At 40.6% G+C, this 23,241-nt stretch overlaps 1 protein-coding gene across 2 annotated transcripts in view; it reads right to left on the reverse strand.

The window, feature by feature from the left end:
- The window catches only part of USP40 (ubiquitin specific peptidase 40), a 75,358-nt gene that overhangs the window by 7,900 nt on the left and 44,217 nt on the right, over nt 1-23,241 (reverse strand). For both annotated transcript variants that reach the window (XM_081095374.1, XM_081095373.1), the window contains 9 exons: nt 23,041-23,094; nt 22,095-22,183; nt 18,817-18,903; nt 13,846-13,882; nt 11,325-11,389; nt 8,996-9,070; nt 6,521-6,647; nt 4,676-4,770; nt 3,312-3,430 (listed from right to left, as the gene is read on the reverse strand). In XM_081095374.1, coding sequence (XP_080951500.1) covers nt 3,312-3,430; nt 4,676-4,770; nt 6,521-6,647; nt 8,996-9,070; nt 11,325-11,389; nt 13,846-13,882; nt 18,817-18,903; nt 22,095-22,183; nt 23,041-23,094 — 748 coding nt within the window. The remainder of the gene's footprint in view (nt 1-3,311; nt 3,431-4,675; nt 4,771-6,520; nt 6,648-8,995; nt 9,071-11,324; nt 11,390-13,845; nt 13,883-18,816; nt 18,904-22,094; nt 22,184-23,040; nt 23,095-23,241) is intronic.

A 23,241-nucleotide genomic window follows, 5' to 3' on the forward strand; every position in this document is an offset into this window, starting at 1 on the left:
TCGGTGTGTGGACTGAAGGGTTCTGGGTTCGATTCTGGCCAAGGGCATATGCCCGGGTTGCAGGCTCAATCCCAAGTAGGGGGCGTGCAAGAGGCAGACGATCAATGATTCTCTCTCATCATTGATTTTTCTATCTCTCCCTCTCCCTTCCTCTCTGAAATCAATAATATATATATATATATATATATATATATATATATATATATATAGAACTTTAATACTACTATGAACAATTATACTCCAACAAAATGGAAAACTTAGGAGAAATGGGTAAATTCCTAGGAACATGTAACCTACAAGGATGAATCATGAAGAAATAGAAAATACAAATTATTACTAAGGAAATTGAATAAAAAATCACAAATCTCCCAACCAAGAAAAGTCTAGGACCAGATGGTTTTCACTGATGAATTCTACCAGACGTTTAAAAAAGAATAGTAATCCTTCTCAAACTCTTTCAAACTTATTTTATGAGGGCAGCACTACACTGATATCAAAGCCAGACAAGGACACTTTAAGAAAAGAAAATTACAGGCTAATATCCCTGAGGAGCATAGATACAAAAATCCTCAAATTAGCAAACTGAATTCAATAATACACTACAAGGATCATATACCATGATCAAATGGGAGTTATGCTAGAGATGGCTAGGTTGTGTCAAATATCTGCAAATCAACTAGTGTGACATACCACATTAACAGAATGAAGGATAAAATCTGATCACCTCAATAGATGCAGGAAAATACATTTGACTAAATTCAACATCTTTTCATGTTAAAAACTCAACAAACTGGATATAGAGGAAATTACATGAGAAAGGTCATATATGACAAGCCCACAGTTAACATACTCAGTGGTGAAAAGCTGAAAGATTTTCTCCTATGATCAAGAACAAGACAAGATATTTGCTCTTGCCACTGTTATTCCGTAGTACTGGAAGTTCTAGTCAGAGCAATTACGTAAGAGGAAGAAGTTAAACTTTCTATTTGCAGATGACATGGTTATATTTAGAAAAACTTAAACCCTATACCAAAAAAACCTAAAACTAATAAATAAACTTGCAGGATACAAAATCAATATACAAAAGTCAGCTAGCTACATTTCATACACTCTCAGCTATCAGAAAGAGAAAGTTCCATTTTACAACAGCATCCAAAAGAATAAAATACTTAGGAATACATTTAACCAAGGAGGTGAAAGGTCTGTCGACTGAAAACTGTAAGACATAGATGAAGGAAATTGATCAAAACACAAATGGAAAGATATCCCGTATTCATGCACTAGAAGAATACTGTTAAAATGTTCATACTACCCAAAGAGTTCCACAAGTAAAATACAAACCCTATTAAAATGTCAATGGCATTTTTCACAGAAATAGAAAAATCAATCCTAAAATTTGTATGGAATTTGTATGAAATTATATTATGAAGCTATAATAATCAAAACATTATGGTACTGGCATAAAAACAGACACCTAGATCTATTATGGAATACAACAGAGACCCCAGAAATAAATCCACATATATGCTTAATTAACTTACAACAAAGGCACCAAGAAAATACAATGGGGAAAGAATACTCTCTTCTATAAATGGTGCTGGGAAAAGTGGACCACTATCTTACTACACCATACACAAAATCTACTCAAAATAGATTAAAAACTTGAACCTAAGACTGGAAACTATAAAACTCCTAGAAAAATAACAGAGCTCCTAAGTTCCTTGACATTGGTCTTGGCAATGATTCTTTGGATTTCACTAAGAGCAAAGGCAACAAAAGTGAAAATAAACAAGTGGACTACATTAAACTAAAAAGCTTCTGCACAGCAAAGGAAACCAACAAAATAAAAAGGCAACCTATGAACTGGGAGAAAGTATTTGCAAATCATAAATCTGATAAGGGGTTAATACCCAAAATATATAAAAAATCCATACAACTCAATAGCAAAAACCCCAATTTGATTAAAAAAAAATAGAGGAAATGAACAGACATTTTTCTAAAGAATACATACTAACAGCCAATAGGTACATGAAAAGGCGCTCAACATCCTACACTAGTCATCAGGAAAATGCAAATCAAAACCACTAGTTTTCACCTCACACCTATTAGAATGGTTATTATCCTATATAATAAAAGCCTAGGTGGCATCACGCCCTCACGTGATGTCACCACAAGATGGCCAGCAGGGGAGGGCAGCTGGGGGCCATCGCCGGCAGGGGAGTGGTTAGGTGTCAATCAGGCTGGCAGGGGAGCGGTTAGGGGCAATGAGGCAGGCAGGCAGGTGAACAGTTAGGAGCCAGCAGTGCCAGACTGTGAGAGGGATGTCCCAGATTGGAGAGGATGCAGACTGGGCTGAGGGACACCCTTCCCACTACCTCCCCCCCACCCCATGCACGAATTTCATGCACTGGGCCTCTAGCAAACAAATAAAAAAAAAACCCAAGAGATAAGTACTGGTGAGGATGTGGAAGACAGGGAACCTTTGTGTACTATTGGTGGGAATGTAAATTGATACATCCATTGTGAAAAAACAGTATGAAGGTTCCTCAAAAAATTAAAAATAGAACTACCATACCAAATGATCCAGCAATCCTACTTTTTCAGGATATCAATGAGAAAGGAAATGAAAACAGGCTATCAAAGAAATCCCTGCACTCCCATGTTCATTGCAGCATTATTCACAACAGCTAAGATATGGAAGCAACCTAAATGTCCACCAACAAACAAATGCATGGATAAAGATGACGTGTGTACACACAAACACACACGGCTATTTTCAGCCACAAGAAAGAAAGACATGCTGTTGTTTGTGACAACATGGATGGACCCTCAGGGCACTATAATAAGATTAAGTCAGACAGAGAAAGACAAATACTGTATAATATTTATTTATTATAGAATCTGAAAAAGCCAAACCCATAGCAGTAGGCACCAGAACGGTAGTTACCAGGGGCTGAGAGAATAGATATTAAATGTTCTCACCACGAAAAAGAAATTATGTGATGTGATACAGGCGTCAGCTAATGCTATGGTGGTGCTAGTTTTACAATGTATGTGTATCAAATCAACATGCTGTATGCCTTAACTTACACAATGTTATATCAGTTACAGCTTAATAAAGCTAGAAAAAACACACTCAGAATTCTGTTCACAGCCTCTGGAACATAGTAAACTTACATGAAGCTACATTTTATACTTAATATGGAAACTGAAGCTGTTCCAGAGTTTGATTTATGGTAAGAAGCGTCACCCAGTTGACATGTGGAATTGCCAGGGTCGGGCTTTGTTACTGAATTCAACAAGGAACCCACCTGAGCTGCTGCTGGTTTTTTCGTAAAAGCCTCCCGGGGCGCTTACTGTCCACGGTCCAGGCTCTGAGGAAGGCAGGGGACGGGATGAAAAACTCCGACAAGGAGGGCAAGGTCATAGCCTAGAAAAGAAACAGGCATATGTAGAAATTTGCCCGAGGGTTTGGAAAGGCACTCTTAAAAAGATACTGCTTTAGGAAGAAATGAAGCACTCTACAAGAACATCTGAGGGAAAGAGTATCTTGAGTAATGGTACTATCTACTGAAACATTCCCAGAGCTAACTCAGACTAATCAGCTGAGAGAGAAGTGAGTTTTCGATTTCTAAATCTGAGCCCAAAACTCTTTTTTGATCAGAATGTTTTAGAAAATGAAACTTTAAAATTAATTTTTAGATGAGTCTAACTCACAAGAGCAGAGGTCACTGTAGAGGAAGCAAGGGCCTCGTCTACATCCATCCTGTGATTCTCCAGCAGGGTCTGCATGGCCCAAGAAGTATCTTTTGATTCTGAAATATTTCAGTATCTTTGGATCCTACTGCTAGCCCCAAACTGATGCACTAATTCTAGAGGAGTAGGCAATTATTTATATTATTTAGGTTGCAGTATATAAAATGGCCAATATTCATCCATTTTAACCTAAAAACAGCAACTTTGTATCTTTCAATCCAGTATGAGGAAAACAGGTCTCTTCCTACTTGGCCTCATGATAATTAAACCATCTGCTTTTTTTGAGGACACAGGTCAAACGTTAGTGACTGATACTCTTATTGTCTGCCCCCACATTTTTCCCAGAGGAAGAAGGGATGCTCACTTCAGTCCAACAATAGTAAGATGCTTCTGAAACATTTAGTGTTGTATTCAATTTAGTCTTTCCATTTGGACAAAACACTCTTTCTCTATGAATATTAACACACAAGAAGACACTATAATCTGACATAAAGCTGATATTCTGACCTGGGAAATGGATACTGTCTCTTTAACAACATATAACACATGGATCACAATGATACAAAAACAATGTAAAGGTTAAACTGAATGTTTTACAAATGTTTCAATAAATCATGTTTACCTAAAAGGTAAAAATAAACATAAGCTGCAAGTCACTGAGGGTATATTTGAATGAAAGCACAGCATGCCTGTCAGAGGAGGAGGAATGAGAGCCGCAAGGGCAGCTGGCGGAAAAGAAGACCAGGGAGCTGAGCCGTGTGCGTGTCGCCTGCTGGGTACTTACCACTGAACATGGCATGTAACACATGCCATATCAGAACAGACTGTAAGTGAGGGAAGAGGAGATAGAAGAATAGATTAATATCTCACTGGAAGCAGCCAGACCCCCACTCAGGTACGCTGCAGGAAGAAGTCTGACCTGAGCCTTCAGCTCCCCTAAGGTGGCATCTTCTGAGATTTTGACGTCTCCCAGGTAGCGGAGGGGAACATCCGCATGCACATCACCAGCAGCACCTGCAGAGGACAGAACCAGATGTTAGAAAGGAGCTTAAATGCATTTATTTCATATTTTTAAAATATATGCCATGTTTTGATGTTGTAAATACTTTTAATACAATTCCATTCATGTAACTCAGAATCAGTTCCTCCAATTCAGGCCTCCTGCCTTTGGAGGGGAGGAAACTATTGGCACAGGACCATGGCTTTCTCACTGGTGGGGGTTTGAGGAATTTCACACATGTGTCTACTAGAACGTTCTTTTTGATACTCCTTCCTTAAAGAGTACTTTGCCCTTATTCTTTGTATCACCTTCCTGTTTCTTTCTCATATCACACCTATCCCACCTGTTTCTGTCTGTTTTCTTGCGCGTGTATAAAGACTGCGACAGTCAGGGAGGGCAGACCTGCATGCTCACTGTCTGTCAAGTATGTGGCAGGGTGGGTGTCATGTGGTTGATGTTTATGACAGAGTCCTTGAGAGTAAGAAGGCCTTCTACATTTGTTATAAAAAGGGGGAAATAAAACGCTATCTCATCTAAAATCCTGGGTATAAAAGTTTGGCAACTAAATTTAAAATTCAGAATAATTTAACTCATTTTTGCTTTAATTAAATCTCTTAGTTTATTGTTGGGCACACTGCTAATATACAACAAAATTAGATTGTAAATAAGTTAAAACAAAAAGCTTCATGAATGGTTTTTCTTGTATCTCAAGGACACCAAATGCTAACAGATACTTTTTGGAAACTCCAGATTTAAAAATGTTTCTCATGTATTGTTATATAAAGAAGGACTATCAAACAATGATCCTGTTTCTTCACTTTCATGGAAAAACTCACTGATTAAACACACTTTTTATGTTTGTAGCCAACTCTACATGTAACTATTATTCTATTACCATAGCATTTTTAGAATTAGTTAACACATCTAATATGACCCAACCAAAAAATAACTTAATGCTAATTTCATAGCTAATTCAACATGAAATTATTTTATTGGTCTAAACATGTATTCTTAACTTCAAAGAGTAAGGAGAGAAGAACTTGATTCATTTTTAGTAGTTTCAATACTGAGGTTTAAAAGATAAAAAATAAATATAAGTATATAATACTTTACCCCCCCCCCCAAAAAACAAAGCTAAATAACTAAATAAAGCATGATTAACAATATATAAAGAGTTGATCCTAATAATATATCTACAGTTACAAAGGAGACTGATTGGTGTTTTCTTTATAACAAAATGGAAATCCACTGTTGACAATGGAAAATCAAACTCGCTACCTGTGATTTCTTGCTCATCGTGACATGTGCTGAATTCTGTCTGTGGAGAAACCACTTAGAAGCAAAGCAGAGCATATATACTGTTCAGAAGGCAGTGAGGGTGTGGAATGCCCTGCAGGCAGTTCGGGGGGGAAGGGGGGAGCGGTGAAGGGTACAGGGTGCAGGGGACAGACTCCAGCCCTGCCTCTGTCCCAGCTGCCTCCATATCCTAGTCTACCAGGAGAACCCTGAGAGAGGGCATAAAAATTCCTTGAAAAAATATACTGACATAAAGACTTTAACAAATTGTACCTTATAGTGAATGGTTGGTTTTAAAGCACTGCATAAAAGGATGGTGTTACTGCTTTGGAGTGACTTGTGGAATAAATAGGTTGATTTTCAACCGTACATTTAAAAAAAGAAATAAATGTCATTTGCCCTCAGAGCAGAAGCAGTCGTTCTATTTTCTTTAGGACACGTAGGCCACTGCGATTCTGCTGGTCTCACCTGGGGTGGAAGTAGCTCTCCAGACCCCGCCTTGAGAAGGGGTACAGTTCGTCTGGTCCAGGTGTCTCTTCCCCTGACTCTTGGGCCCCAGAGGCTGGTACCACCAGATGGGCACGTTCAGGAGACCCTGGAGAAGGGAGCATTTCTCACTGCTATGAGGTACACAGATTAAGTGAACTTCCATTGCTACTTCCATAAAGAGGAACATCTTGACAAAAAGTGTTCCCAAACTTATTGTTTTTCCTTTCAGATGTATAACTGCTATATATTACACTTTTGTTTTTACAATCAAAAAGTTTAAGTGATAAAAATAAGACTAAATGTTCATTGTTTAGAAGTAGCTCACTAGTTACAGACATGAACAGTATAAACAAAATAGAAAATGTTTGACAGAACCAACTATATGAATATATTCAGGCCCCGTGAGAGCAGCAAGGACCCAGGTCCGGCTGTTTTCATTCATTCGAGTTCCCAGGGGAACTTGAGAGAATCAACAGCCTAATGGTCTAAGCTGGATTCCTGTACACACACTACAGGAAATAAGCACATTTCCTTAAACCTGTCTTGTAATTTTAGTTTTACTAATGTAACTGGTTCTTCACTAACCTTTTTTGTCTGTTAGTAAAGAACTTTAATAGTTTTATTAGGGATTAAAGATGTTACAGAAGATGAGAATGTGAAAAAACCATGTAAAATATTTTAAATATATATTTCAAGAAATGCATATTAAAATAACTTGTTTATTAAGTAGGTGAAGATTAATAAACACTCAACCTCCATTCAATGAAATAAATAAGTATAAATCAGAAAAACAAAATTCTATTTTTTTACGTATCAGACTGTCAAAAACCAGAAAGTTTAATAATATTCTATATGTTGTTGAAAGTATGGGTAAATTGGTGGCAGAAGTATAAACTTGTAGGAGAGTTTTTGGAGAGTAATTTGAAATTGTCATAATTTAAATGCCACGCCCTAGACCTGCCATCCATGGTGAGAATTTGCCTTCTGATGGACGAGCCCTGAGACAAAGTCACAGGTACAAAGACAGTCACTGCCAATTTTTGATGGCAGCAGAATAGAGTGGTAGGTCTAGGAATTTATTCTGTAGATAAATGGACATTTATATTTTTTGCAGTGTCATTTATATTAACAAAAGACTGTAAGCAACCGAAATCTTCTTTGAAAGAGATTGGTTAAATTATAGTACCTCCATACAATGGGAGATATAGATACCACCTATAGAATGAGATGACTTGATGTGTATTGCTACACATCAAGGTGGGTGGGCAAAGGTGGGTTTACAGTTGCAATGCAAACAATAAATTAGTAAATAATAATACAAGAATAATTTTGTATTTCATGTACTCATAATTGTAAACCTACTTTTATCCACCCCTATATATGGATAACAAATATGTATATATGCACTATGTACACACACAGACTTACTTGTGTGTTGACACAGAGGCATCTGGCTACCTCTGGAGGGACACACTGAGTGGCTGGGGGGCAGGGAGGATAGTTATTTTTCCTGGTTCAGCTTTTTATACACTTTGAATTTTGTATCATGAGTATTACCAATTCAAATATTAACTTTAAAGAGCATGTATGTAAAATACCACAGAATTTCATGAAGTCATGGAAAAGAATAAGGTAGGTCTGTATGTGCTGAAAAAACCAACAGATATAAAACACTGTATGGAATATGATCCCCTGTATGGAAACTTTAAATATATATGCATATATTTACACTCAGCATACAAACAGGTATCACTTTTCTTCTTGAAAGGACAAGTAAGTTAATTGTGGCTCTTTCTGGGGAGAAAGACAGAAGAAACTTTTGTTTTCCATTTTATATAGCCTTCTAGGCTGTGTGAATTTTCTAATCATAAGCTAATGGATATCAGAGTGCTGGAGTTTGGGGTCAACTTTTAAAAAAAAATCTTTACATGTGTACACATTAAAAATACAAATAAGTAATTAATGGGTTTAGAAAATGGGAACATGCAGTGTTTATGAAAGAGGAGGGAAAGGAGCCCTCATATCTGCTGGTAAGACTGTAAATCTAGTACAACTCTCTGGGAAAACAATTTGGCAACATACATTCTCAAGTCTTTAAAAAGTTCATGCCCTTTGACTTGTTAATTCCACTTTAGAACTATCTGAAGACGATTTCGTTTTTAAGTACTATAAGAAAAAATTTAAAATAAGATAAATTTCCAACAATGAAGATAAAAAGTGAATTAAACTGTGATAAGTCATACATTGTAACTGTTTCAGGTTCACAAATTAAATAGAAAAGGTAGAAAATAAAACTGTATATACAACTGATTTTATAGGAAGGAAATACCTAACATGTAAAATATGATGGCTGTGTCTGGTAGACTTTGGGGTAAGTTCTTTGTTCTCTTTCTGACTGTCGACAGAGACAACAATAACCATTATTCACAGTGTCTATTGGAAGCAAAGTCTTACCGGAGAAGGAAGTTTTCCTTCAGTTAAAAGCAGAGTGTCTCCAGAACATAGCATAAGCTCTTTCAGTGTTGCATCCTGGGAATATGGAAATTCGTTTTTGTTACTTGTGACTTCTGCAAGGAACAAACAGACCACTGGACTTTTGTTTGTGAACCCTATGCCTCTATTACCCTTGAAATAAATAAATGAATAAATGATAAAGCAGATGTTGAATAGAAAATAGGCTTATAAAACAGTCTATTATTATATATCAAATTATGAGTAGGAACTATAAGTATCATAGAAGATTAGAGGAAAGGGAGAGGTGAGAAATAATGAGACTGATTTACAGAAGATGACATTTTAGTTAAATAATGAGACTGATTTACAGAAAATGACGTTTTAGTCCAACCTAAAAAGATTCGTTGGATTTGGAAAGGTGAATGAAACAAGAGAAGAAATTTCTCATGAAAAAATGAACAAAGTCAAGGTCATGTCAAGAATAAGTATGGGCCTTAGCCGGCTTGGCTCAGTGGATAGAGTGTCAGCCTGCGGACTGAAAGGTCCCAGGTTCGATTCCGGCCAAGGGCACAAGCCTGGGTTGCGGGCTCAATCCCCAGTGCGGGGCATGCAGGAAGCAGCCGATCAATGATTCTCTCTCATCATTGATGTTTCTAGCTCTCTCTCTCATTCTCCCTTCCTCTCTGAAATCAATCAATAAATATATTTTTTTAAAAAAGAATAAGTATGGCTATGTTAGGGAAGAGCTTAGACTAGACTGATTAGAGTGGACAGTATCAGAGTAACGGGGGGGGGGAGGGGGTTGGATGGAAAGGGTGGTCACAGATCAAAGGGATGTGGAATAGAAAAAAGGGAGCTTTTAGTTCCTTTGTAAACAGCCACTCAAGACTTCTGAGGAGGAGTTTTTGAAAATCAATCTGGCTGCTACATGCATAACACACTGAAGTGGGGAACACCTGGGCTCAGGGAGGCCAGTTGCAATAATTTAGGTAAAAGGAAAAATAAATGGCTTGAACCAGGAGGCCAGCAGTGGACTCAGGAAGGAGTGGAAAAACTGACAGGCCTTTGAAGGCCGAGCCCAAATAAGAATGTGGCAGGTAAGTTGGATTGGCCACATTTCAGGCTGAAAAAGATCAGGATGGGAAAGACAGGCAGGAAATCGGGAAGAGAGCAATTTTGAGGGTAATGAGTTTGCTCTAGACAGTTTTAGAACTGTTTGATACCAATTTGGGACTTAACAGAGAAGAAAATCTGGAAACTATGTGACTACATATTACTCTTGACATCCAAACTATACTAGTATGTCCCGAAGATTCTTTTTTTTAAATATTTTTATTGATCTGAGAGAGGAAGAGAGAGATAGAAACATCAACGATGAGAGAGACTCATTGATCGACTGCCTCCTGCACGTCCCCTACTGGGGATTGAGCCTGCAACCAGGCATGTGCCTTTGACCGGAATAGAACTCAGGACCTTTTAGTTCACAGGCTGACACTCTATCCACTGAGCCAAATCGGCTAGGGCCTGAAGATTCTTTAGGTCCACTTCTTACTCTGGGCAGTCAAATCCCTGTCCAAGATTCAAGAGGGTCCTCTCTCCATACTGTTATTGACCACGACACAGCAAAGAGTGTTTGAGGGATGACCCCAGTACACCTGCTTCAATCAACCTCTGTTGATGTTCACTGCCACTGTATATTACTGAACAGAAGCAGGCAGATAGGGGAGGGGTGGCTGACCATGTTTCACTGTCTAAACATTCTCACAAAGCTTCATTTTGGGTCTACTTCTAATGCCGTGAGGTTGGATGCTATTTGGGTAAGATTAACCAGACCCCACCTATCCTGTGATATAACCGTTCCTGAGGCTACCCTAAGAGTTTGGCTGGATCTAGAGATGTAGTTAAGATCAGAGCCTAAGTAATTGGTTGGTAAGATGAATTCTGCCATCAACTCAGAGATTAAAATATTCAGGTTTCAAAATTCAGAGTGTATCTCCAAATTCTTTCATTAGTTCAAATGTCTTCTGTTCGCTAAAGTTCTCTGCTTCCTAATGAAGAACCACCATTCCCAGGAACACACTCTCTTACCAAAAGAGGACTTAACACAGATGTCAGAAATAGTCCCACTTGGCTGAGACCTTCTCTCTGAATGCTCTCAAATAACTACAGGAAGGGAAGAGTAAAGGTAGATGCATGTATACATTTTTGAATCCTAAACAAATTAAATCTTTCTCTAGAATTTATTCATGAGTTAGGATGAGTATCCTGTATGAAAATACCATATAAACACAATCATTTTAAAGAGTGAAATATATAAAAATAACCTTACTTCTTCACACAAAGGCTCCCCAGCTTCATAGCACCAATCCATTTTCCTTAAGTGCCACGTATCACCTGTGAAAGAAGCAGAATCAGAATGAAAAAAAATTCACAAGAATGTGTTTTAAGAGTTTGTCAGGAATGACCCTTCTGGGTAAATGAAAATTGAATGGGATTTGATCTAATAATTAACTAATTTTTTAAAAAAAATTCCCTCGCCTGGCTGGTGTGCCTCAGTGGTTGAATGACAACCTATGAACCAGGTGGTCACAGTTTGATTCCCAGTCAGGGCACATGCCTGGGTTGTGGGCTTGATCCCAGTGTAGGGCAGGAAGCAGCCGATCAATGATTCTCTCTCATCATGATGTTTCTATCTCTCCCTCTCCTTTCCTCTCTGAAATCAATAAAAATATATTTTAAAAAATGAAATCAATAAAAATATATATTTAAAATAACATTCTCTCTTCCAGAGCATGAAAAGTTGTTTCCCCAATTTGGTTAATCTCCTATTCCACCAAGAATAGATGTATAACTGTGTATCCTATACAATAAGGAGGTAATATGCAAATTTACTGTCACACCCTTGCACACACGATGGCCACCCCTATGTGGTCACAAGATGGCCATGCCCATGTCATCACAAGATGGCCGGCAGGGGAGGGCAGTTGGGGGCGACTGGGCCAGCAGGGGAGGGCAGTTGGGGGCAATCGGGCTGGCAGGGGAGGGCAGTTGGGGGCAATCGGGCTGGCAGAGTGGTTAGAGGGTGATCAGGCTGGTAGGCAGAAGTGGTTAGGGATTATTAGGCAGGCATGCAGGCGAACGGTTAAGAGCCAGCAGTCCCGGATTGTGATCGGGCCTAAACTGGCAGTCGGACATCCCCTGAGGGGTCCCAGATTGGAGAGGGTGCAGGCTGGGCTGAGGGACACCCCCTCCAGTGCACTAATTCCACACCGGCCTCTAGTAATTATATATTTGCAAATGAAAACACTTGCTACTATTACATGATGGCTATGTTACGCCTTTGTTTACATGTATACACATATCACACATGAGTATAAATATATGTACATATACATATAAGTACAGAAGTTAAGTTTCATTTCACTGTCTTGGCTGAAAGTATATGCTAACATTGCTCAGCAACTGATAATGTGTTCAGCAAAACTGGTGCTATCCAATTAGCGGTTAATCTAACAAAAAATAGTACTTTTGGAATACATTTACTAAAGTTGGTATAACAACACTTATAAATGTAAACAGTCTAATTAAATTTCTGTTTTTCACATGCTTGCTGCACTGAGGAAATGGGAAGAAAATTTTTTGAAGGGAGCCGAGTCGAGCAGAAATTGGAAATCCTGGTTATTAAGTTAAACAGCAACATCTTAAAAATAGTCAATTCCCCCACCCACTGAAAGAAACTACAGCCAGAGGAATAAACCTAGATCTCATATTCATCCTGCATAGGCCATAGGTTTTGAATCCCAATACTCTTCTTTGCAGACCCTTTTTGTCATTAATTCTAGTTTTAAATACATTTAAGGCCGAAACTGGTTTGGCTCAGTGGATAGAGCATCAGCCTGCGGACTGAAGGGTCCCAGGTTCGATTCCGGTCAAGGGCATGTACCTTGGTTGCGGGCACATCCCCAGTAGGAGATGTGCAGGAGGCAGCTGATTGATGTTTCTCTCTCTCATCGATGTTTCTAACTATCTCTCTCCCTTCCTCTCTGTAAAAAATCAATAAAATATATTTAAAAAAAATACAGTTAAGATTTACAAGAATATTTAACTTAATCTAAGTATATGTATTTTTTGCAAACACACCAGTAAGTTAAAAGTGAACACCATTACTTCATAGCACAGCAAGATGGAAAGAACTCGGGTTCTGAAATCAGAGAGGCTGTGTAAATTACACTTGCTGTGTGACTCTGGGCAAGCCATTTAACCATTCTCAGCCTGTCCCATCCTCTGTAAAATGGGAACAGGGATGATCCCTGCTGGGAACACTGTTGTCAAGATGAAATGGGACAACGCATAGAAGCTCCAGAGCACATTACCTTCCCTTCCAGACAACGAATGCAGTCAGAGAGTGGCAAAGCACTCCAATGAAAGCAGTGTGATGCTCACTGGCTGGGTTCCCTGGTAGCTACTTCAGACATCCTGCATTTGTGTGTTCATTCATATGACATTCCCTAATCTATACTAAAACACACAGGTATGAAGCACAATCACCAACATTCTGAATCAATGAGGTTTAAACAGAACCAGCGAAAGATTGGAGTGATTCCACAAGGTAATCTTAACTTCATCTCTTTTATGTTTTTGTTGGATCCTCAGTGGTCAGCTAATTTACAACTAGTGTTCTTCCAGCTTGCAAACAGAATCAGGAGAACTTATTATGTACACACAGATATAAAGTGTAACAGATAACCCTGAGAAAAAAAGGGCTGAAACATTTTCATTAGGCTTGTAAGTACTTTCTTATAAGTCAAGGATGTGGATAAGATTCTACATCATCATGGCCTGTAACTTACCTGGTAGGCCAAATTTCTCCAGCATTATCTTCAAACACTGTAAAAAAAAAAAAAAAAGAAAAAGTATGTTCATTAGTTTCCTGTTTCAGAGTTACAGTATTGAAAGAAACAACCTCTTTGGATCCTGGGGCCTATTTAAGTCTGATCAAACAGATAATACACATAGTTAAGAAGATGACCGAATAAGCTCTCCTTCCTAAGAGCTGGAGGGAAAAACCCCAGTTACGTTTTGAGAGAAGACCAGGAATGCTGTTGTGGGTGTGCTGTAATTTGGGATGACAATCAAACAACCATGTAGCAGCTGGTTATGTAAGCCTGGAATTTTGAGGTGAGATCCAGTCTAAGAATTGAACCCTAAGGTGCTCATAGCTGGAGAGAAGAGGAAGTAGCAAACTGAGAAGGGGTAGGAAGGGAAATCTGAAGAGCTGCAAGGCACAGTCATCACACATAGACCATGCTGCCGAGAGAGAGGGAGCGAGATGAAGACTGAGAACCGCCCGCTGCACTTGGTAAGAGCTGTTTCGGTGGTGTGGTGGGAACAAGTTTGCCTGCGATGAGAACAGAAAGATACACACATCGCTCCTTTGTAAAGATTTGTGATTTTCTTTCTTTGAAATTAAAAACAAACACAACACTCAAATTCAAGAGAGAATCCACAAGTGAAAATGAAAAACTCAAAATGAAAAACTCCAAAAATATTTTCAGCATGTAACAAGACTAAAGGAACTTACTAAAAAGGTGTTTTCTCATGGAACTCTTTAACCACATGCAGAGGATCGTAAAATGACGCTCAAGTCTCAATTGCTGCTGCAGCCATTCGTGTTTGTCAGTACCCCAACCCACTTCTTGTCTTGTATCCCAGATTCTTTTTTTTTTAATTAAATCTTTATTGTTCATATTATTACAGTTGTTCTTTCTTCCCCCCATAGCTCCCCTTCACCCGGATCCCACCCCACCCTCTGCCCTTACCCCCACCCCCCCCCACTGTCCTTACCCATAGGTGTACGATTTTTGTCCAGTCTCTTCCCGCACCCCCCATACCCTTTCCCCCGCCCCAAGAATAGTCAGTGCACTCCCTTTCTATGCCCCTGATTCTATTATAATCATCAATTTATTCAGTTCATCGGATTATTTACTTTTTAGATTCACTTGTTGATAAATGTGTGTTTGTTGTTCATAATTTGTATCTTTACCTTTTCTTCTTCTTCCTCTTTTTTTTTAAAATATATTTTATTGATTTTTTACAGAGAGGAAGGGAGAGAGATAGAGAGTTAGAAACATCGATGGGAGAGAAACATCGATCAGCCGCCTCCTGCACATCTCCTACTGGGAGATGTGCCCGCAACCCAGGTACATGCCCTTGACTGGAATCGAACCTGGGACCTTTCAGTCCGCAGGCTGACGCTCTATCCACTGAGCCAAACCGGTTTCGGCCTTCTTCCTCTTCTTAAAGGATATCTTTCAGCATTTCATATAATACTGGTTTGGTGGTGATGAACTCCTTTAGCTTTTCCTTATCTGTGAAGCTCTTTATCTGACCTTCAATTCTGAATAAAAGCTTTGCTGGATAAAGTAATCTTGGTTGTAGATTCTTGGCATTCATCACTGAATATTTCTTGCCACTCCCTTCTGGCCTGCAGAGTTTCTGTTGAGAAATCAGCCAACAGTCGTATGGGTACTCCCTAGTAGGTAACTGCCTTTCTTTCTCTTGCTGCTTTTAAGATTCTCTCTTTGTCTTTTGCTCTTGGCATTTTAATTATGATGTGTCTTGGTGTGGTCCTCTTTGGATTCCTTTTGTTTGGGGTTCTCTGCGCTTCCTGGACTTGTAAGTCTATTTCTTTCACCAGGTAGGGGAAGTTTTCTGTCATGATTTCTTCTAATAGGTTTTCAATATCTTGCTCTCTCTCTTCTTCTGGCACCCCCATAATTCGGATGTTGGTACGCTTGAAGCTGTCCCAGAGGCTCCTTACACTATCTTCATATTTTTGGATTCTTTTTTCTTTTTGTTTTTCCGGTTGGGTGTTTTTTGCTTCTTATTTCAAATCTTTGACTTGATTCTTGCGATCCTCTAGTCCAGGGGTGGGCAAACTTTTTGACTCGAGGGCCACAATGGGCTCTTAAACTGGACCGGAGGGCCGGAACAAAAGCATGGATGGAGTGTTTGTGTGAACTAATATAAATTCAAAGTAAACATCATTACATAAAAGGGTACGGTCTTTTTTTTTTTTTTAGTTTTATTCATTTCAAATGGGCCGGATCCGGCCTGCGGGCTGTAGTTTGCCCACGGCTGCTCTAGTCTGCTGTTGGAACTCTGTATAATGTTCTTTATTTCAGTCAGTGTATGCTTAATTTCTAGTTGGTCATTTTTCATAACCTTGAGGGTCTCACTAGATTTATTAAGAGTCTCACTAAATCTATCGGCGGTTTCTAGAAAATTCTTGAAAAACCTTATAACCGTGGTTTTGAACTCTGTATCCAGTAGTTGGCTTTCCTCCATTTCTGTCATTTGTGACCTGTTTCTTTGTCTCCACATTTTTTATGCTTCCCTGTGTTGATAGAGTGGCTTTCTGTGCTCAGTGTCCTATAGGGCCCAGTGGCTCAGCCACCTCATTACCTGAGGTGGACACTCTTGGTGCACCCCTTTGTGGGCTGTGTGCTCAGTCTTGTTGTATTTAAGCCTTGATTGTAGTTGGTATCACTGGGAGGAACTGAACTCCAGGCCAATTGTCTGTGAGAATCAGCTGTGGTTATGGTGGGAGAACTTCTGTGCTGGAGACACCCTTCTGGGGCAAGACTTGCTTCAGTGGGGCTTTGGTGCTCACTGAGTCTGCCCCCTGAGTGTGTCCTTTATGGATCTGAGGAGTTGTAATCTGGATGGTCCCACTCTGACCACTGGGTATCCTGCTCTTGGATCTCTAACGAGGTGCTAATTTAGCCTCTGCCTGAGGCTACCTAGCAGGAGCTACAGAGAGATCTGCAGATTCCTCTTCTTTGTTTGGGGTTTGGAGGTGCCCAGATGAGGCCCAGCTGTGAAGCAATGCAAGCTGCTATGGGGCCTTGGGCCTTCTTTTGGATGTTCTGGGTCTCTCTGACCCAGCTGCAGTTTGTTAGGTAATTTCAGATTGCACAGGGCCAGGCCATTCATATGCAAAAGCCTCTACGAACAGCTTGAGTGGAGCGGGGTCTCAGGGAATCAACAAGGTGGAGCAAACAGCTATAGCTGATCCTCAGCTCTGCCCTAAGAGGCCCCGGGTCTCAGTGTCCCGGTAATCGCTGCAAGCACCTCTGAGAGAAAGCCGCCTTCGAGTTCCTACCGATGCCAGACAGTCCAGTTTCTCCCCATATGAGTCTGGGTCCCCAGAGACCTGCCCGGAACTGGCGTTCAGAGCAGTCGGGAGCTTGTGTCTCCCTCCCAATTGAAAAAAACAACCGCGTCCTCAGTTGCCAGCCCTTTCCACGTGCACCTCCGTACGTGCACTTTACTTCCGCACCTCCTCTGAGTCTCAGTGTGCTTTTCTCTTTCCTTCTAGTTGTAGAATTTCCACTCAGCCAGCCTTCCTGTGGTTCTGGATGATGTCCGTTTTGTCTTTTAGTTGTATTTTTGAAGTGGTTATGTGAGGCAGCAATTTCCGGTGTTTACCTATGCCGCCATCTTGGTTTCTCCTAACCCAGATTCTTTTGAAGCAAATGTCAGCTATCATATAATATCATTTATTAATATTTACATAAAGATAAACATCCTTAAAAAAATAACCCTAAAACAATGACATTTAAAAAAAAATAAGAATTCTTTAATAACAATTATCTAGTCAGTGTTCAAATTTCCCTACTTTCTTCCAAACTATTATTAGTTCTTCTGATTTGAATTAAGGGCCAAATGAAGTCCACACCCTGCCCTGCTTGCTGTTTCTCCTAAGACAAGATCTTTTAACCTACAGGCCCTCTCCCCTGTAGCCGATTTCTTGAAGAGTTTTCCACTTTTGGACTGGGCTAACTGTACTTCTAGGTTTGATCAGACTCAGGCTGTTTGGGGGTTTTGGGGGGCAAAAAAAGGATGGGTAGTGTTAAACTTCTATAATGCCTGAGTGTTGTCCTTTTTGGGTTGTGCGCAGGCTTTCAGGATCACTGCCTTCAGGCGTCATTCGGAGTTGAAAAACTGAGAGTTTAAAATTCTTTCTTTTTATTGGTTGGGATTGTTTATTTAAAAACCTGTTATCATTCTAGTTGCCCTGCAGTATAGTCTGTAAAACAAAAACAGGACAAATGCTCGATACTTTCCTTCATGGTTCCCAAGCATCCACTTGGTTACCCATCGGTACCTAATGAAGATGGCATTTTTAGGGTCATATGAACTCAGACTATATATACCAGTCAACTTTCATGACCATTCCCACTGAGGTCCAAGCTGTCTCATCTTTGACCAGAGGCAGCCTCTTCAAGTTGGCTTCTGTGTTTCTTTGCCGACGCCAGTCATCTTTGCTGGCTTCTTTGCTTTCTGTTCTGACAAGATGCGCGCGCGCTCTCTCTCTCTCTCTCTCTCTCTCTCTCTCTCTCTCTCTCTCTCACACACACACACACACACACACACACACACACTCACATTTCTACCTCTGTGTATGTAACTGTGTGTGTATATAAAGTAAAAACAAAGGAAATATGCCACAATGTTCATATTATGGGATAAGATATGATGAGGGGTTTTAATGTTTTTTAAAAATCTATTTCTACATATCCCAAAGTTCTATGATCAACATTATTGATAATAATAAAAAATAATCTAATGTAAAATTCCAGTTTGCTCACCAATTTTCAAGCTCCCAAAACTACTCCTTTAGTGGATACACAGAATTATTTAAAGTATATTATGTAAACCCCTAGCCTTAGGACATCAAAATCCTAATACAGGTTATTCCTGTTCCCCATATCAGACACCCACAGACTCCCCTCCTCCCCCCAAGTAAAATAACTTACTTCTCTCACAGAGATTGTTTCTTCTACTATGATTTCCATCTCTGACCCAGGCTGGATATCACTTCCCATAGCGAAAAACAGGAACAGCTAAGATTGAGACATAGTGTGAATGCAACTCAGTCTAAATTTTAAAATTCTACAAATGTATTATTTACTCCCAAAAAAGAAAAGTTTCATGTAACCCATGAAACTTTAATAAAAATATCAAATTATGTAAAACAAAACTATGTTGGGTAATATAATGTTACAATTTAAATAATAATCTCAACTACCTAAAAATGTAAGATGCTTCATCACCAATGTTTTTACTCCTAAAAACCTCTCTCATAGATATTCTTTATTCTTCCATGATCTCCATCTTTCTTGGTCATTCCTCAAAGGGACTTGCAATTACTATACACTATAAGCGTAACTGTGTTTTTCTCTGAATCATTTGGTTTCTGTCCATATACTATGATTCCCAAGACTCTACAGGAAAAATGTGAGTCTGATCTCTTGTCAACTCAGCTGCTTAGAGCCCTATTTTCCTTACCCTTTTAAAAAATATGTCTTTATTGATTTCAGAAAGGAAAGAAAGCGAGAGAGTGAGAGAGAGAGAGAAATGTCAATGGTGAGAGAATCATCGATCGGCTGTCTCCTGCATGCCCCCTATGCTGGATCAGGCCCGAAACCCAGGCATGTGCCCTGACAGGGAATCGAACCATGACCTCATGATTTATAGGTGGACGCTCAACCACTGAGCAACACTGGCCGGGCCTACTTTTCTTTGTAACTCAACTTCACATGTCACGTTTTCCTTCTCCAGCTTGTTCAGGGAAGAAGAAATTAAAGAGAGGTGGCTGGAAAACGAATGAAGTGGATCCAGACAGAGGGTTCCTGATATGAACCAGCTAACCTCGACACAGTCTTAACAATAAGGACATAAATATGACTTTGGGACTGTAATGAAAGTTTACTAAGTAGGTAGGGCTTCTGGCAAAGTCAAACAGATGGTATTTATACAGGAAATGAATACTGATAAAGACCAAGCTGTTGTGAGATATTATTGCAGAGAAATTACAACCAGAATTAATATTCTGTATTTCATTAAATCTAAAATTTAATTAGCTATTACTCATTGCTTTATGTACCACGAAAAAAGAAAACACAGTGCTGGCTATAACTGTAGGATGCCATGGACAAAAGATGCAGCCTAATCTCACAGATGTTAAAAGTTGGGGGGAAAAGGGCACATTTCAGAATTTCTGAAATATGGTTGAAACTGGTAGCCATAACATTCCCCTTAACCAGTTTCCACAGAAAAAGAACCTTATGACTATGCTTTGACATAGTATTTTTTATTTACAATCTTTTATTCTCACTCGAGGACATACTTAGAGAGAGGAAGGAAGAGAGAAACATGGATGTGTGAGAGATATATTGATCTTCCGCATGCGCCCTGACCTGGAAATCGAACCCAGCTATATGCCCTCACAGGGAATCTAACTGGCGACCTTTTGGTGCACTAGACGACACTCAACCAACTGAGCAACACTGGCCGGGCTAGTATTTTTTATTTAAACACAATATTCCTAAAATAAAAGGTTATCATTTAAGGAAAATAAAATGTTTAAGAATTACAGTTTTACTGGAATAGTTAAGGTATCCTAACTAATAAAAGAGAAACATGGTAATTGGCGTACGACCGCTACCCTTCCCATTGGCTAATCAGGGCAATATGCAAATTAACTGCCAGCCAAGATGGCGGCCGGCAGCCAGGCAGCTTGAAACTAACATGAGGCTTGCTTGCTTCAGTGACGGAGGACTCCAACTTTCCCCGCCTGACTTGCCGGCCTCTCAGCTGCAACTCTAAGCAACTATGTTGCAAATATAGAAGCTAAACAAAACCCCAGAAACCTGCTTTACTCAGCCGGGCTTCAGCCAGCCGGACTGCAACATTGTACCAAATACAGACGGTAAACAAAGGCCAGAAACCTGTTTTCAGCATCCGAGGCCTCAGAGCTAAAGCTGGCCCAGAATAAAAAGAAAAAAAGGAGTGGTTGGGAGCTTCAGTCACCCGTCAGCCTGAAAACGGCCCTCAGCCCCTCGGCCAGACTGGCCAGGCACCCCAGTGGGGACTCCCACCCTGATCCAGGACACCCTTCAGGGCAAACCAGCCAGCCCCCACCCGTGCACCAGGCCTCTATTCTATATAGTAAAAGGGTAATATGCCTCCCGGCACCGGGATCAGCAGAGCCACGAGGCCTCCCGGCACTGGGATCAGCATGACAGGGGGCAGCGCCCAAACCCCCTGATCGCCCTGCGGCTCTGTGTGTGACAGGGTGCAGTGCCCTAATCCCCTGATCGGCCCTGCTCTGTGCATGACAGGGGGGAGCTCCCCAACCCCGTGATCGACCGTGCTCTGTGTGTGACAGGGGGTGGCACCGCAACTTCCCTATCGACCCTGCCTTGAGTGTGACAGGGGGCGGTGCCCCAATCCCCCAATCGGCTGTACCCTAGCGTGACTAGGGGTGGCATCGCAACCTCCAGATCCGCCCTGCTCTGTGCATGACAGGGGGCGGCGCCCCAACTCCCCAATCGGCCCTGCTCTGAGCCCGACCAGGGGCTGCACCTAGGGATTAGGCCTGCCCTCTGCCACCCGGGAGCAGGTCGTTATCTCCTGAGGGGTCCCAGACTGTGAGAGGGCACAGGCCGGGCTGAAGGACCCCCTCTCCCCGCCCCCCCCAGTGCACAAATTTTTGTGCACCGGGCCTCTAGTCCTATATAATAAAAGCCTAATATGCTAAGTGTCCAGTCATCCCTTCAACCCATCAAAGCATAATATGCTAATAATATGCTAAGGCCACTCAACCGCTCCCTAGGACGTACACTGACCACCAGGGGGCAGACACTCAAAAGGTCAACCAGTTGCTAGGATGTGCACTGACCACCAGGGGGCAGACGCTCTGACCAGTAGGTTAGCTTGCTGCTGGGGTCCAGCCGATCGGGACTGAGTGAGACGGCCAGATATGCCCTGGAGCCCTCTCATGGTCCCTCCCCGCTGGCCAACCTCCTGCGTCCCTCCCTGGCCCCGATCGTGCACTGGTGGGGTCCCTCGGCCTGGCCTGCACCCTCTCACAATCCAGGACCCCTCAGAGAGCCAGTTTCGGCCTGATCGCGCAGGCCAGGACGAGAGACCCCACTGGTGCACGAATTGGTGCACTGGGCCTCTAGTGAATTATAAAGTGAAGAACTGACTGTGGGCAGGTGGGTGTGGTGGCCAGGCGATCTCATGTTACCTGAGAGGAAGTTGGTGCTCTTCCAGGACAGAGTCCCAGTGAACTCCCCATCTTCAGTTCTGCTTCCTTCAACGTGTAACTGTCTGGCACTACAAAAATTTTTTGTAACAGAATGAATATTATTCATTCCTACCTTTCTGGGCAAAATACTATACTTAAATCAATTTTTCTTTTGAAAATCAAGAATGTCAAGAAAGACAAAGTTACACTCCATGAAAAAGGGTTATATATATTATTGTTATGTTTGATTTTCTATTTCCAAATGCTAGAATATATTATTCCTGTTATCTGTACAACAATGCTAAGATATGAGGTGACTATGAATATTCTAGAGCAGGGGTGGGCAAACTTTTTGACTCGAGGGCCACAATGGGTTCTTAAACTGGACCGGAGGGCCAGAACAAAAGCATGAATGGAGTGTTTGTGTGAACTAATATAAATTCAAATTAAACATCATTACATAAAAGGGTACGGTCTTTTTTTTTTTTTAGTTTTATTCATTTCAAACGGGCCGGATCCGGCCCGCGGGCCGTAGTTTGCCCACGGCTGTTCTAGAGTCTACTGTCAATAATTAGACTCAATTACATCTAATGACAAGTATTACAGAGGTTAGAAGACTCTATTCCACAATAGATATCTCAATAAAGTTAGCAAATTAAAAAACTGACAATAAATCTATAAGGATAAAAGTAGATCAAAAACCCATGACTAAAATGAGGATCAGCTAATCGGAAAGACAGCTGTTTCAAAACAGAAGTGTCTGAATTTTGGTTAAGATATTCTGTAACATATGAGTAAGACACCTGGATGAAAGTATGTCCTATAAATCAATTTCTAAAAGGTAATTAAAGAATATTAGGTATTGGAAGCCATCATTTAAGGTAAAAGTGTTAAGAAAGTTAGCATGAATATGTGTCAGCTTTTGAAAGCTACCACAAAGATTTACCTGGACAAAGAAGCTTCCCATTTCTATCAATAGGTCTCAAACAGCTGTTCTCAGCTACAAGTAAGAAGAAGCTGGTCAGTGCATCAAAGAAAGGAAACTCAAGAGCCTCTACTGTGTTAATTAGCAGGAAGCTATGATAAGCTAAAACAAAAACAATCCCTTCTTCCCCCAACAACCAGAGAACAAGTACAGGCAGTCTTC

The sequence above is a fragment of the Myotis nattereri genome, assembly GCF_964212035.1.
Source record: "Myotis nattereri genome assembly, chromosome: 7".
In the NCBI taxonomy this organism is placed as follows: domain Eukaryota; kingdom Metazoa; phylum Chordata; class Mammalia; order Chiroptera; family Vespertilionidae; genus Myotis; species Myotis nattereri.